This window comes from Pollachius pollachius, assembly GCF_949987615.1.
Source record: "Pollachius pollachius genome assembly, chromosome: 8".
In the NCBI taxonomy this organism is placed as follows: Eukaryota; Metazoa; Chordata; class Actinopteri; order Gadiformes; family Gadidae; genus Pollachius; species Pollachius pollachius.
The window spans coordinates 5,266,295-5,283,667 of NC_136941.1; the positions used below are offsets into that span (position 1 = coordinate 5,266,295).

General features: G+C 43.7%; 1 protein-coding gene across 2 annotated transcripts; it reads left to right on the top strand.

Annotated features, from left to right (window-relative positions):
• The first annotated feature begins 542 nt into the window (after positions 1 to 542).
• Positions 543 to 17,063, top strand: LOC307079973 (antigen WC1.1). 2 transcript variants are annotated; one of them, XM_079742519.1, is made up of 20 exons: positions 543 to 612; positions 1,658 to 1,975; positions 2,187 to 2,285; positions 2,755 to 2,970; positions 3,306 to 3,488; positions 3,953 to 4,092; positions 4,552 to 4,705; positions 5,536 to 5,841; positions 6,255 to 6,560; positions 7,778 to 8,071; positions 8,709 to 9,002; positions 9,265 to 9,570; positions 10,240 to 10,515; positions 11,732 to 11,833; positions 12,563 to 12,654; positions 12,854 to 12,962; positions 13,390 to 13,515; positions 14,301 to 14,396; positions 14,871 to 15,059; positions 16,313 to 17,063. In XM_079742519.1, the coding sequence occupies exons 1-20, from the start codon at positions 555 to 557 to the stop codon at positions 16,501 to 16,503; spliced, it is 3,855 nt and encodes a 1,284-aa protein (XP_079598645.1). In that variant the 5' UTR covers positions 543 to 554; the 3' UTR covers positions 16,504 to 17,063. The 2 variants fall into 2 exon arrangements, with proteins under 2 accessions (XP_079598645.1, XP_079598646.1); XM_079742520.1 differs by having other exon boundaries at positions 16,316 to 17,063.
• Positions 17,064 to 17,373: the final 310 nt, after the last annotated feature.

Sequence of the window (17,373 nt, forward strand, 5' to 3'; positions counted from 1 at the left end):
TATCAAGTAGCTGATCTGCTTCCTGGTCACACTCGGCGCTACAACACCTGCTTTTAGTATTTTCAGTTGCTTTTTTTTTTTTTTTTCAGCTGCTTTTCAGTTTCTTCAATTTGTTTATTTCTTTTTTTTTTAATCGTTTAATAAAATGACAGAATTGTTATTTTATTTTTGACAATTCTGTTTGCGAGTTTGGGAGATTGAGGTATTCAGGTTCAGTTAATAAAACACTTACATCACATGTTTTTTATTAATAGATATTATATATATTATATTTTAAATTGTATCCTGTTGATTGTTAATTATTTTGATTGAACTATTCAGTTGTAATTTAACTAGAAAAACGATTCAAATAAAAATATTAGTAAAAACAATTAAATTATTAGTTGTTATCCAGTTTTTATTAGGCTGTTAGTTTGTGTCATCTCGTTGATCGGTGACTGCAGGAAATGAAGTATGTCTGTCCTATCACAACTCTCTATGGCGTGTGCAACCCCAGCTTAAAAGGTGTGTTGGACCCCGACCTGGCTCAGTGTGTAGTCGGATCCAGAGTGAGCATGTGGACTCTCCTGCCAATCCTCATCTTCTTAGCCTCCAGAATCCTCTTCTCCCAAGGCAAGTGGAAAGCTTCTCTTGCTAAAGACAGAGGGGCCTTGTTTAAGGTTCCTTAACACTTCATCAGGTCTTAGAATAATGTTGAGCATGTTTTATTAGGTTTTGTTTTTATAACATTTAACAAATCAGTTGTCATATCAATACTCTATATTCTGCAACAGCACAGCAAATTACTTGTTATTTTAATTGTGAATTACTTGGCAATTAATCTCAGTAGAGAGTTGGAGAGTGGAGTTTATGCAGGAGTAGGATGTTTATACTTTTTCCAATATGATATTGGTAAAGTATCAACATTTGGATATTGGCAATATCCCATAGTCTATATTAAAATTAATTGACTCACATTCACTGCTTAACACTGCTTGACTTTTCAAATTGCTGGTGTTTTATCTTTCGAAATTTGAAATGATGTGTATGAGTTACAATGTACTTACCTGTAACTCATAAAGATGACCACATTACTAGTATTGAGACCAAGATACTTTGAAGCGCAGTACAAAATAATGAGTATATTATTTTTATACAGATTGAACGAATCAAATATATTTCCCAGATATGCTGATTTGATGATCTAATGATTAACATTAGGGATATACATATTGTGCCACTCAACTCTTGGTTCCACGTGAAACCTGGTATATAAGGACCATGGTAGAATTCTTTAAACATCACACAATCAAACATAAGTTCCACTTAACACTGGTACATAGTGACCTATTCATTAATCATCACGCTGTGTGCCAACATCTGGCTGAGATGCAAACTAATGTGTGAATAATGGACGGATGGATGTGGGGTGATGAATGACTTGATGGATGGATGGGTGAATATGAATGATTGGCCTGACTGGTGGGTGAATGGATGGATGGATGGATATGAATGGATGCTTGGTTGATTCATGAATGAACGAATGAATGAATAAATGGCTGAATGAACAAATGGCTGGCGGGCTGGCTGGCTGGCTGGACGGACGCATGGATACGAACGCATACGAATGGCTATGAACGCATACGAATGGCTATGAACGGATGAACGGCGAACGCAGGCCAGAACAGGCTTATGCTGCACGGTGGAGCGCACCCTTGTGAGGGCTACGTGAGGCTCTTCATGGAGGGCAAGTGGGGCGTGGTGGGGAGCGACGGCTGGACCAAAGCCAACGAAGACGTGGTGTGCAAGAGCATCGGCTGTGGTCTCTCCCGGGGCTCCGTCGACATTCCGCTCAGCGTGGAAGCCCTGGCGCTGGTTTGGCTGAACGACCTCAACTGCAACGGGACGGAAGCGCACCTGTGGGATTGTCCCGGAGGGCCCGGCTGGGGCGTCAGCAAGTACTTTAAGGACATGGTGAAGATGATCACATGCTCAGGTGAAACCCGCAATGCTATATGTTTTAAATTATTTGAGACTTAAGTCATAGGCCTATACGAAGTGTGCAGAAAAATATATAACGAGAGTAAAATCAGCAGAAGCAGCACTAGTAATGAGATTATCGGGTATGATACAATGATGACTATTGTGTTTTTCATTTTGTTTCTTATTTTATTAATGTGCCGGTTCTTGTTGTTACTATCCTGCAGAAAAGGTCGTACTCCGGCTGGCGGGGTATCAGTGCGCTGGGGCAGTCTACTACCACAAGGAGCAGGAAAACACATCCGCCTATTTTTGTGACAACTGGGGTAAGGCCTGCACTGAGCCTACCTGGGAATTTCTTTCAAATATCGTATTCTTAAGAAATGTTAAAACCTGGCTGACTGATTTGCACATAATAGCATCTAGCATATCAACTGTCAATGGGCTAAGCTTCTTAAAATGTGTATGATGATTCTGGGCTTCTGAATAAGCAAATAATAAGCAACCGACAGAAAACCCTTAGAGACACTTGGACAATTGGCTACACATAGCATTAATTATTTCTAATTAATTGGTGCCATACTTTGGCAATACCTAGTCAAAAAAGTAGGTAGGCTATCGGCTATGCCTATGACCTTTGACGCGTTTGTTTTTCTCTCAAATTCAAATTTTGTTTTGATTTAATGCAGTTATAGTTTTGAGTAGGCTAACCACGTGAAAGAAAAACAAGGGCGTTCATCCCAGAAAAGCGGTTCAGGTTAACAAACCGTTACAAACCGCTCCACCCCCTCACAGACCGAGAGAACGACTTTGCCGGGAAACTGTGCAAGAGCCTCAATTGCGGCGAGCTGAAAGGGAAGGCCGACATGCGGATATTCGACGAGCCCGTCCTTCCGCCCAAATACCGGCAGGTCAGCACGAAGTGCACGTCCACAGGGCAGGAGACCCACCCCTGGCAGTGCAACCCTAAGGAGGAGAAATGCAACCGTCCCGCAATCGTCGTCTGCAAAGGCATGCATAGCCTACTGCTCATTCTCGTTCCTTGAGTTGTTCGTCTGATTCACGGTCACTTGTTTCGGTTAATAGTTCCCCGAAACGGAAGTCATAAAATGCATCTAAAGGCTATAGGCCTAGGCATTATTTTTATAAACACACTTTCTGCGCTTTCACATATAAAGACAATGATGTGTTGTGTGTGAATGTGTGAGAAAGGACTACGGAAAACAAAAACATCTGTAAACATATGTTGTTTATGTATTACTTATACTAATTAATAATTATAATATTATAATAAAAATATATATATTTTTTCATTATTTGTCCTATATTGTGTATTATCTGTCCAGATCATGAGGTGTATCGGATCAAGGGCGGGAAGAACCGCTGCAGAGGCACCACCGTGCACCGGGACGGGAAGTCGGTGAGTTGCAGCAAGGGGGTGGACAACTTGACCTGCGAGAAGATGCGCTGCGGAGCCTTCACCAACAAGTCGTGCGACAACAATGACAACATGCTGCTCACCTGCTCTGGTAATTTTGTTTTCCCGTTTCGGTTATGGTTTGGTATTAATGACAGACAGTAGGTCTCTCTGTCTCGTCTCTCAGTCACATCGATGGCCTGATTACTTTTTTGGATAAAAAAAATAATATGTGCATCCAAACGGAAAGATATCATGTGAGCATATAACAGGGATTTTTTAATTTATTGGCATTAACCTATTGTAGCCCTAATACCCATAATAATAATAATAATAATAATAATAATAATAATAATAATAATAATAATAATAATAATAATTATGATTAATTATCAATAATTATTAGCCTCAATATTGTATATTATTATTATTATTATTATTATTATTATTATTATTAATAATATTATTATTAATATAATTAATAACATTGTCATCATCATCATCATCATCATCAAAATAGTCCATCGATTATAATCCGGGGCAAATCGGCTCCATTTTTCCGTTCCATTCCAATAGACAACATTACGATTGTCCTGGAGCACGGGACTTACGGCAAGATCCAGGTGGTCGGCCCCTTGGGGAAGCTGCCTGTCTGCGCCTCCGAATGGAAGCAGGAGAACAGCAAAGTGGTCTGCAAGGAGCTGGGCTTTGGAGAGGTCAGAGCGTGTTCGTAATATCTATCGACTTAAAAGATAATAGACAACTTAAGCTGCAGATTTATTTTGGACATTGCATGCGTAAACGTCATTGGATGTGAGATACTACCTAAGGTGATAACTTGATAACTTGAAATAACGATGAAACGATGAAAGTTAATTAACTATGTTAATAGTACAAATTGTTTGACTGGATACAATTGTACCTTTTTGTTTGGGAGTATTATGGTTTACACAGCATTTTACAGAAGGTTTGCTCATTTCTGAACTCATTATTCAGTTAGGCCTATATTTAAATAATGATTATAATAATATATAATAATAATATACATATAATAATACAGATAATAATCGACAATAATAATAATAATAATAGTCAACTTTATGGGTATAACCCCTCTCATTATAAATAAAAAAAAAAGTTTGTGTTTTCTAAACTTTATCGCTGTTTGTTTCCAGGTAATTGACACTTTGTTTGAGATTAAGTCAACCAAGGCGATACTGGATAAAGTGACATGCTCTGGGGATGAGGAGTCGCTGTGGGACTGCACGGCCAAGTACTCCAAGGCCGAACACCGCGTGTGTAAAAATGTCACCTCGGTCATCTGTGGAGGTGAAAAAAAAACACCTCAGTGACACCTAAGTGAGAGAAAGGTGTCGTTAAGTTGAGCAAAAGATTGCCCAATTTAACGACACCTTTCTCTCACGTAAGATGACACAGCTTCGTTGTCCACTGGGTGTGTGGACATATTTAATTCAATTATTCAATTAGTTTGCGTTAACCCTCTGAACATTATGAGACAAAGTTAGAATAGACAGTTATGAATTCAGCAAGGTTAGGGGGAAGGGCTTTTCATGTATATTAGATTAACAATAATAATAATAATAATAATAATAATAATAATAATAATGATATTATTATTATTATTATTATTATTATTAATAATAGCTTCCATTATTATTATTAATAATAATCATAATAATAATAATGATATTATTATTATTATTATTATTATTAATAATAATAGCTTCCATTATTATTATTAATAATAATAATAATAATAATAATAATAATAATAATGATATTATTATTATTATTATTATTATTATTATTATTATTATTATTTTCCTCGTTTGTCTAACCTTTATATAGCTATAGCTGAAGCTAAATGCTGACATGCTGTTGGTTGTGTGATGTTGCAAGCAAGGCTATGGCTAGCTACCGACATTGGCAGTGGACCAAAAGTGTCATTCGACATTTTTATATTTCTTGTCAAAAAGTTAAATGCATGCCCACATCCGTCATTGGTTTCAATGGAACAGGCTACGTTTGAAGTCAACAACACATACAACACCTCGAGAAAATGTGCGATAATCACTCTTTTTGTCATGCCAATAACAACACACCTCTTTCTCTCTCTACGTTGTGTTCCTGTACCACAGCTAGCCTCAAGGTGAGGCTTGCGGACGGGCCAGGGCGGTGTGCGGGGCGGTTGGAGATGAAGCTTGGCGGTAACTGGTTCCAGGTGGGGAAAAAGTGGAGCGATGCCAACTCCCACGTGGTCTGCCAGGAGCTGCGCTGCGGACAGGCCCGCCTCACCCAGCCTCTGGACAAGATCGCCCCAGGATCCCTGGACTATTTGGAGAAGATGTTTAAGTGTGCACCAAACGATAAACTGTCCACTTGTCCGGCGGAGACCATTGTAGTCAGACGTGAGGATCAAGAACCGACGATGCTGGTTTGCGAAGGTGTGCCTGCTTCCTCCTCTGCAATGTGCGCCATTGCTTCTTATAGAATACTTTGTCGTATTTTATTGTTAATTAATTAAGCTTGTGCTTTTATTCATAGTGACTGGTACTGGATTATGAAACACGTGAGATAGACTTTATGTTACGTCATCAGAGTAGTGGATATGGGCTAGGCGCATTGCCGTGGGGTTTTGAATCCACAACCTTCTGGCTTGGAGCCAAACACACCAGTTGCCTCTCTCTATGTGTAGCATGTGAAAGTATATTTTCTGTGTTTTGTGCAAAACCTAAGTCGTACTAAAACATAGGCTCCGGCACAACCTTTTGATATTGAGTAATTCGGCAGACGCTTGTAACCAACTACTCCTTTGTCTGAACTTTGACCTCTGGGTGTCCCCATATGACCTCTGCAGACCACCTGGAGGTGTTTGTGAAAGGCAGGAGTTGGTGCGAGGGCCAGGTGGGGGTCCGGCAACATGGCAACCACTTCTGGCTGTCGGGGTCAAATGCCACTTGGACCCAAGCGGCCGCCGACCTAGTGTGCCGACAGATGCATTGTGGGAGCGCCAAAGACCGCGACTCGTTGGATGCCTCCGAGATCCCGGGCATGAACCTTTGGCCGAGGGAGTACAAGTGTTCTTCCAAGGAGAAGTCTCTCTTCGATTGCCCCTTGTCCAAACAAACGGACAATTCCACCATCGCCTTTGTGAGATGTACAGGTAAAGTGATGGAGAATTGATTTGAGTGTGTTTAAAAGTGGTTTTGTGCCTGTGTGTGTAGGGTTGGTGGTTTGGTGTCTGTGTGTGTATGTGTGTGTGTCTGTGTGTGTGCGTGAGTGCACGTGTTTGTATGTTTGTGAGATTGCACGTATGTATGTGTGTGTGTTTGTGTGTGTGCGTGTGTTATGTTAGGTGTGCGGTTGTGTGTGTGTGTGTGTGTGTGTTTCTGTGTGTGTGCATGAGTGTGTGTTATTTGTGACCAGGTTGGCAGCAACTGGCAGTTAAACGTCGCACAGCATTTAAAGGCCTGCTGTGTTGCCAACATCTTATGTAACTATGCTGCTCTTTTACTACTTACCCACTAACCCTAAACCACTCTTACCCTAACCCTAAACCACCCTAACAATAACTCTAACCCCCTAACCCTAAACCACCCTAACACTAACCCACTAACCCTAAACCACTCTAACCCTAACCCTATACCACCCTAACTCTAACCCACTAACCCTAAACCACTCTAACCCTAACCCTATACCACCCTAACTCTAACCCACTAACCCTAAACCACTCTAACCCTAACCCTATACCACCCTAACTCTAACCCACTAACCCTAAACCACTCTAACCCTAACCCTATACCACCCTAACTCTAACCCACTAACCCTAAACCACCCTAACACTAACCCACTAACCCTAAACCACCCTAACCCTAACCCTATACCACTCTAACAACAACTCTAACCCCCTAACGCTAAACCACCCTAACACTAACCCACTAACCCTAAACCACTCTTACCCTAACCCTATACCACCCTAACAATAACTCTAACCCCCTAACCCTAAACCACCCTAACACTAACCCACTAACCCTAAACCACTCTAACCCTAACCCTATACCACCCTAACTCTAACCCACTAACCCTAAACCACTCTAACCCTAACCCTATACCACCCTAACAATAACTCTAACCCCCTAACCCTAAACCACCCTAACTCAAACCCACTAACCCTAAACCACCCTAACACTTACCCACTAACCCTAAACCACCCTAACCCTAACCCTATACCACCCTAACTCTAACCGCCTAACCCTAAACCACCCTAACCCTAAGCCTAAACCACCCTAACCCTAACCCTAAACCACCCTAACACTAACCCTAAACCACCCTAACCCAAACCTCCTCACCCTAATCCCTCCGACCCCTATCCCCTGACAGACAATGTCACTCTAGAGCTGAAGAGCCACTGTTCAGGTGAGGTGGTGGTGTGTGTCAACAACACCTGCGGAGGTGTGTGTCTGGACTCGTGGTCCGAGGACAAGTCCAAAGAGCTGTGCAAGAGTTTGGACGGCTGCGGGCACCACATCAATGACCCGGTGGGCCCAGAGGTGTCCAGTCACAGAATGCCCATTGTTGTGAAGAGCCTGCACTTCCACTCAGTGTTCGGGAAGAGCCTGGTGATGAACGAGGCGAACGTCTGCATGAACAGGGCCGCCGTGGTCACCTGCTCAGGTGAGCAAACCCAAGACCGTTTTTTCAGGTCCTTTTAATCATCTCAAAGGTGGCAGCTGGAATAATATTGGACTTTTCTAAGGCCTGATTGGAACTCCCCGACACTAACCCATCATCAGAGTGAGTGAGAGAGTGACATTAACCCATCATCCTGAGAGAGTGAGTGAGAGACATTAATCCATCATCAGTGAGTGAGAGAAAGAGACATCTGGAGAGGGTGACAACGACTGAGTGAATGAGAGGGTGAGAGATTAACACAACATCCTCAGAGTGCGTGGTCGCTTGCTCAGGTGAGCATCATGCCATGCCAAGACATTCAGTATGTCACGTAGTGTTATTATATCATGTATTTCAATTTCAACGCACCCCTCTGAATTCTGGGTATCTTTCCAACGATTGACCACGTTGACTTTCAGATCAACCCTAGCTAGGTTCCCACACAGGGGAACGCCGACACACTCGATACTGAACCACTACACTTCCCAATTCGTCTAACCTCTAGGATCAGGTGGACAGACCTTTGGGTCCCAAATAGAAATGAGCTAATCCATTAAATCAAAATAATTAAAAGAATATGAATGAGAATATGCAAGAAATAAACAGATCAGACAAAAACAGAAATGTAATTCCACTGCAGGCAGCCAAAAGGCTAAGATGAACGAGTCCAGAGACTACTGCTTTGGGGCCGTGGACCTGGTCTCCAACCAACAGTCGCGCCCCATCTGCTATGATGCTCTGACCAAGGCGGTTCAGGGATCCATTTGCACTGAGCTGGGTTGCGGGGCTAGCGAGTCACTGGAGCTCCTGTTGCCGTCGCGCAAGAAAGTGGACTCCGTGTCCGCCCTCACCTGTACCGCGAACAAGCCCATGGCGAACTGTAGCCCCACTTTTACGAACAACGCCTGCTCCAAAGGAAGACTCAGGTGTTCTGGTACGTTCTCTCATCCTAGGGTCCAGGGTTGAACTCCCGGAGGGTTTTGATATGAACGATTCATGTGATTAAAACCAACGCAAGCGCTGTAAGCATCTTTATCTGTTCTTCACACTCACTGACTGTGCTGTAATATTTACTGCGCTAATACAAGGCTGCTTACTTATTAATATCCGATGCACTACAATATATGATAAAAATAATATTTTATATCTATATATATCTAAGGCCTGATTGGATGTCCCCCCCCGCCCCTCTCCAGGCTGGAGGCGATTGGTCCTGAAGGGCCAGGCAGGGGCCTGCGAGGGAGTGGTGTTTATGTACTCTAAGAAGCTTCCGGTGGCGGTCTCCAGCCAGGGTTGGACGAAGGCTGAGGGCGACCGTCTCTGCCAGGACCTGGACTGCAAGGGGTACCAGAGCCACAGGGAAGAGGACTCCTGCGGTCAGCCCATGTGGGGGATCTTCAACTGCTCTGGCGTGGACAAGCCCAAGAACATCTGGGACTGCCTCTGGAACGAGTCGCTGGCTGGGAGCGAAAATGCTTCGCGGCTGTACCTCACCTGCCAAGGTAAAGCTTCAGTAAGGACAACCTTTTGCACAGAGGTAACCGTGCTTTAAGACCTGTGAGACAAAATGCAAGAACAAGACTCCACACAAGTAGGGTTGAACGATTTGGGGAGATAATCTAATTGCGATTACTGAGACCAACATTGCGATTGCGATTTAGTAGGCGATTTTTCTTTTTAAAGTTCCTTTTGTTCTGTATTATTAACTAAGCAAGCAATAGATCATTCTATAGTATGACCAACACAACACTGGAAGCAGTCAACACATAAACTGCTCTGTCCTTTAGGCCAGGCCTATGTGTTGAGATGAGTTGATGTATGAATTGATATTATAACATCTTTATTTGGACTAACTATTGAATTGTAAAATAAAAAGAAATACGAATCTTACTGATCTCCAGTCAGTTACAGTAACAATTCCCAAGCAAAAAAAAAGTATACATATATTTCAATTTGATTAATTGTCAGCCCTACACACAAGGGCCTGTCAAAGGCACTATGCTCCGAGCAAACACCCACCCAACGCAGGGCGTTGGCCGAAGTAGACTGTGTTCACCGGCAAGAAACTCCACCGACCATGGCCAGCCGCCATCGACAGGTGTGGCACACTGGCTCTCCATGTCTGGGGGTTCATTGGTGTCTGGTTAACATGATGCCTGATCTCCCTGCAGGCCAACTTAAGGCCACGCTGTCCAAGGACTGCAGGGGCGACGTGTCCCTCAACAACAAGCGTGTCATCAACCAAGGCTGGACGAAGGAAAATGCCCACCGCGTCTGTAAGGAGAACCACGGCTGTGGCGAAGCCTTCGAAGGACATGATTCCAAGGGAGGAAACACAGCGGGCCAGGCCGTACAGGTCAGCTGCCTGGGCCCCGAGGATCATCTGGGCAATTGCCTGACCTCCAACGTGGTGTCCAGCGTCCCGGCGGTGTCCGTCTTCTGCAAAAGTGAGTGGGCAAAGGGGGTGAGGTGGTGGGTGGTGGTGGTGCTGCTGGAGGTTAAGGGAGAGGTGGAGGAGGTGGAGGTGGAGGTGGTGGTGGTGGGTGGTGGTGGTGCTGCTGGAGGTTAAGGGAGAGGTGGAGGAGGTGGAGGTGGTGGTGGTGGGTGGTGGTGGTGCTGCTGGAGGTTAAGGGAGAGGTGGAGGAGGTGGAGGTGGTGGGTGGTGGTGGTGCTGCTGGTGGTTAAGGGAGAGGTGGAGGAGGTGGAGGTGGAGGTGGTGGTGGTGGGTGGTGGTGGTGCTGCTGGAGGTTAAGGGAGAGGTGGAGGAGGTGGAGGTGGTGGGTGGTGGTGGTGCTGCTGGTGGTTAAGGGAGAGGTGGAGGAGGTGGAGGTGGTGGGTGGTGGTGGTGCTGCTGGTGGTTAAGGGAGAGGTGGAGGAGGTGGAGGTGGTGGTGGAGGTGGAGGACGTGGTGTTGGAGGTGAAGAAGTAGGTGGTGTTTGAGGTGGAGGTGGTGGAGCTGGTGCATTAGGGGTTGGTGGAGGTGGTGGTGGAGGAGTTGAAGGTGGCGGTAGTGGTGATGGAGGGCTGAGCCGATGGTGTTTGAGGTGGAAGGGGGTGGTGGAGGTGGTGATAGTGGTGGTGTATTAGGGGGTGGTGGAGGTGGTGATAGTGGTGGTGTATTAGGGGGCGGTGGAGGTGGTGATAGTGGTGGTGTATTAGGGGGCGGTGGAGGTGGTGATAGTGGTGGTGTATTAGGGGGCGGTGGAGGTGGTGATAGTGGTGGTGTATTAGGGGGCGGTGGAGGTGGTGATAGTGGTGGTGTATTAGGGGGTGGTGGAGGTGGTGATAGTGGTGGTGTATTAGGGGGTGGTGGAGGTGGTGATAGTGGTGGTGTATTAGGGGGTGGTGGAGGTGGTGATAGTGGTGGTGTATTAGGGGGTGGTGGAGGTGGTGATAGTGGTGGTGTATTAGGGGGTGGTGGAGGTGGTGAGCGAGGTAGAGAGCGTGGTTGTAGAGGTGATGGTGCAGTTGGAGGTGGAGGAGGGCTGGAGCTGGTGATATATACTGATCTGATCTGTATTTTACACAAAACATATTTATAATTTTGTCTCCATTCTAATGCCTCTCTTTTATCCTCTCTCCAGCAGAAGTAATCACTAGGGGCAGATTTTGTAGTGCTCATATTATTCATTGCTCTCTCTCTCTCTTGCTGTGATCTCTCAGATGCCTTTAAATTCAGAACCACGGGGAACTGCGGAGGCCGGGTGGAGGTGCAGTATCCAGAGGAGAAATGGCAGGCGCTGTGTCTCCACGGAATACTATACCGTGAGTGAGCACCAGGGGTTGGACTCAGAGGAAACCTACTGGGCGTAGGTACTGGGCGTAGGTAACCTACTGGGCGTAGGTTTCCTAGTAGGGGGTTTGCAGAGGATGTCACCCCAGTGGAGCGAACAGGAGACGGAGGCTGGAAGTGTTCACTGGATATACATACAGTGGATTTAAGTTAGGATAAAGGTTTTTTGGAGCTGTGTTCAAGCCCATGTGTTTAATGTTACGATGCTATCCAGAAAGGCGAATAAGGCAACAAAAAAATATGTTTGTATATATATTTACTGTTGGTGCAACACATCCTAAGCATAGGGTCTTGATAGTATTTTGACCCAAGAATTTGCAACTCAACCTGAGTAAAAAATAAATAAAGTCTTTCATTTGATCTCTGGTGTTGCACAAGGAATGGGGTAGGCGTACAATGTAAAGTTCTACTGACTCATAGGGGATAAATCGCTTACGTCATGTTATATATCTTTTTTAACAACACAGAACTAATATATATTTACATATATATCGGAAACATTGTCATCATCTCCGTAACTACCCTGATTCGGTTTTGCTTTCAATTGACTAGAGGAATGCAGAATGTGAAGCCAGCAGTTGACACTATCCCCTCCACATACCCGTGACGTCAATATCCACCTGCCCGAGGGAGTCTGAAGACGGGGACAGAGTGATGAGGGGAGACTAACCCATATCTCTGCCCCATGTTTCCCCTCACAGCCAAAGTGAAGGAAGACCTGTGTGCGCTGCTGAAGTGTGGCAAGAAGCACCCCAATGAGTCAGCTCTGACCAGAGCAAAGGAAGAGAAGCAGGTCAACACATTCTCCGTACGCCACACTGTACAACAACGTTGTGAATGAAACATTAAATCAACTCATTAAATATGGGTTTTTGTTGATGTTGTTATATGTGCCAATAAACCTCAGCAAGGAATAAAGGATATTTTCTGGGCTAGATATTTTAAATATTTGGAATACTTTTGAACACTGAAGGGCTCACTTTGTTTTGTAGGTTGATCTTAAAATGAGCTTGAATTGTTCTTCAAAACACGAGAGCATCAGTTACTGCGTGAGCATGAAGGCCTGCAAGGGGGCCAAAGCAGCGGAGATCTACTGTGAACGTGAGTCAAGTCAGGCAAACTTCATTGCTCCAACGTTGTGCTTAAGATCCGCAACCTCACTGCTATATGGATCTAAATCCCGTCACCATGCATTTAAACAAATGCATGTGTGGGAGTGTGTGTGGATGATGGCTGGTTTCCACAGCCTCACCTGGCCAAAGTCAGGCCGATTGGACCATCCATCATCCACACACACGCTCACAGTTGGATATTTGCTGTTGATAAAATACTGAATATTAGATTTGATGCATTCTTTGGTCGATAAGCTTATCGACCAAAGAATGCATCAAATCAAATTTTCAGCATTTTATCAACTGAAAATATCAAACTGTGGGCGTGTGTGTGAAAATATCTAACATTGATTCGTCGACTAAGCATGGCTGAGCGTTCCTGCCGTACACATGTGTGGTCGTGTGACTGTTCCCAGGTTACAAGGCCCCACCCTCCCACGAGCAGATCGACCTGAAGCTTCTGGTGGGCGTGGCCGCGGGAATAGCAGCTCTGCTGCTGGCCCTGGGGGTCTTCTTCCTGCTGAAGCGTCGCATCCTCAGGAGTGAGTTTCCAGACAGACGATAACTTCGGTCAGAGGAGGGTTGGGGAATTACTTTTTTTTGTGACCCCCAACTTCTTCTTTAACATACAACAACTCACACAAACTCACTCAATCACACACTCTCCCTCTCTCACTCACTCACTCACTCACTCACTCACTCACACTCTCACACACACACTCTTGATTCCAATCAATATCAGTCCGACAATGCCACCATGAACATATGCAGAGTTTTTAGTATCAGGCTACAAATTGTTTAGGGCGTCTGTTTGTATATAAACTGACCTTCAGCGAGACAAACCTTTTCAATCATTTTCATAATTTTCTCAACAAATATAACTTATAAATTCACAACCTCCCATGACCCCATATCCATTAAAGGGTTAAAATGTAGTCCTCTGCCCCATTGTTAGGAAGCAGTTGTCTAACTTTCTCGCTCTGGTCCAGTTATCCTTATGCAGGAGTCGTAATGAGACAATCACGCCACTAGAGGTCAGCCTTCATGCACATGTGTTTTAATTGGGCAATTTACACATCTCCGTCGTTTTTCAAAGCGCTAAGAACTTACAGCACTTAAAGCTTTTGCTAAAAATTGAAAACAAAATGTAATTGATACATGAATGAACAACGTTAAACTAAATTCAAGTTTAAATAATTAAGTATAAAGAAAGGATCTGTTTGTGCGTGTTTGTGTCTTGCATAGTACACTATGCTTTTGAGCAGGCATATATGTGCGTTGTGTGTTCATGTGAGTGCGAACCCAACATGTCTTGCTCTGAGCACAGAGGGTATCCCAAAGCGCCGGGACATGGAGGTGGAAACCAGCGACTATGACGATGTTGGCAGTAGTGTCAACGGGAAGGGCAGCTTAAGCCGCATGGGTGAGTGAGCTCACGGTTCAGCAGGACTAGGCCTATTCTGTGGCCTGAGTGGCCTAACTGATGGGTTAAATTCTTGCCCCATTTGCTCCTCATTTTGTCCCCGGCCCCGGCTCCTCCTAGCTGACAGTCGAGGTGTCCCCGAGTGAGACACCCAAACCCTAACTGCTCCAGACGAGCTGGCTCTCATCTTGCATGGTTGACACCGCCATCAGTGTGGGAGGGGTGAATGTTAGGCAAAAATGTAAAGCGCTTTGAGTGGCCACTGGTCAGAAAAGCACAAATAAATGCACTCCATTTACCATTATTTACCACCCATTTTGGATTGACTTTATGCTCCCTCAGCTAGCTCTGAAACAATCTATGTGTGCTGGTGCATCCTATAGTGTGTCACAGGAACCCAATAACCGTTATTGTGCACAAGGAAGGAATTGGATGTAAGGTTGACAGATTAGACCGCTCATGGTTTCCTTCCAGACTCCAGGTCGCTCCCTGCTGAAGTCCAATGGAACGACTCGGACGACGCCTCGCTCTCATACGATGACATTGCTGAGGAGGGCCCCGGCGAGACATTGCCCCTGATGAAGGAGGAGGCCCCTGGAGAGGAGACCCCAGAGGACAATCCAAAGATTTGTTACAGTGACGTCGCTCCCAGCTCAAAAGCAGGTCAGGCTTTCGAACAAAGGAAGCCATGTTGACTCACTGGTCAAAAAATGCAATGCAAAAGTGAAGACTTAATGTTAATCGCGTTGTCCTACTTAATTAAAATCCAATACCACTCACACAACTACTGCTATGGCTACTACTAACAATCAGCTCAACCATTATCAGATTCCTCCGCTGAGTTATGCCTAGTTACCGCTTGAAGGAGACAACACGAAGAGATATATTAGCCATTTATTACACTACTAGAATAATATACATCCCACTACAATAACTTAACCAATATCACAATATAAATACTTCTCGATATAAATCAATATAAATATTGACATAGATGTGTTTTAATGCTATGCTAAACTATGGGTTAATATAATGCTACGAGTTATGTTTAGCTGACAGCCTTAGCTAAGAGGTATAACATACGTGTTATAAATGCTATGCTTTATCGCTATAATGCTATAAGTTGTGTTTAGCAGACAGCGTCAGCTATGAGGTATAATCTACGTGTTCATATGCTATGCTATATCTCCCTAATGCTTTGGGTTATGTTTAGCAGACAGCATCAGCTAAGAGGTATAATATACGTGTTCATATGCTATGCTTTACTGCTATAATGCTATAGGTTGTGTTTAGCCGCCAGCTAAGAGGTTTAATATATGTGTTCATATGCTATGCTATATCTCCCCAATGCTATGGGCTGTGTTAAGCAGACAGAGGTATAATATACGTGTTCATATGCCATGCTTTACTGCTATAATGCTATGGGTTGTGTTAAGCAGACAGAGGTATAATATACGTGTTCATATGCCATGCTTTACTGCTATAATGCTATAGGTTGTGTTAAGCAGACAGGTATAATGTACGTGTTCATATGGTATGGTTTACTGCTATAATGCTATAGGTTGTGTTAAGCAGACAGGGTATAATATACGTGTTCATATGCCATGCTATATCTCCCTCGTGCTTTGGGTTGTGTTAAGCAGACAGAGGTATGATATACGTGTTCATATGCCATGCTTTACTGCTATAATGCTATGGGTTGTGTTAAGCAGACAGAGGTATAATGTACGTGTTCATATGGTATGGTTTACTGCTATAATGCTATGGGTTGTGTTAAGCAGACAGAGGTATAATGTACGTGTTCATATGGTATGCTTTACTGCTATAATGCTATAGGTTGTGTTAAGCAGACAGAGGTATGATATATGTGTTCATATGCCATGCTATATCCCCTTCATGCTTTGGGTTGTGTTTAGCAGACAACGGTAGCCACGGGGTTGACATCCTGGAGGATAACGACGACGTGTTGGAGCGTGAACCCAAGATGGCGGAGACGGCCGCGGAGGCTGACAGCGGGCTGAGAACTCCGCACAGAGAGCTTCCAGAGGTGCCCCTGGACGACATGGAGGAAGACGATGACTATCTGGAGCAGGATCCGCTGGGGTGAGACACGCCCACTCCATTGTCGAGCGAGAGAGAAACGGGGTTGTCTTTCTTGGACGGACGGTTGGAGGAGAAATGTATGTTTAATTGAAACTTCAAAATGGTGCTGGGGAAACTCAAGGCTCATCTTGATGGAAACTGAAAGTAAAATTTTTATAATAATTGGATATATTACTATTATTATTATTATTACTGTTATCAACAATTGAAAGCTAAAGCTTCAGTCTTCGGTAAGTTAGTAAAAATGTGAATATTTACCAAGTTTTTACTGATATGCTGTAACAGGAACTTTACTAAATAAGTAATAAAGAATAAGTCAGATAAGTTTCCTTTCTCTGTTGAAATGAGTTACAATGGGTGGCCTGCCACTGTCCTCAAACTTTCAAACTTTTATGCTGTCAAATCGCTAACCCTTAAAATACATATGGAAATATTATAGCTTTTAACCAAATATGTTTAAGCATGCTTAGCCTTTTTTGCTTTCAAATGCAGCTATTAAGCCATGTATAACTGTCCAACAGTGAAGAAAATGTGTGTTTAGAAACTCATCAAAATGACTTTACTCAAAACAATACTCATGTTCAATATGACATGGATTAAAAATAGACTAAAGTTTTCTGTTTTGTGGTGATTTGAAGATTATCATTGACTGTCAGTTAACCACATACATTTTATTAATTTAGAAATGTATGCAAAAAAAATGTATGCTTTCAATTTTTTTATTACTTATAAAATAAGTGGACCTCTAAGTTGTGCGATCAAATTGGCGTAATGTTCAGTTACCTTTAAATATATACTCATTCAAGTCTTCAGCCTTTTTCCTTTGTTTCCAAAAAGGAAAATATAATTGTATTTGTAATAAGCAAATACATTG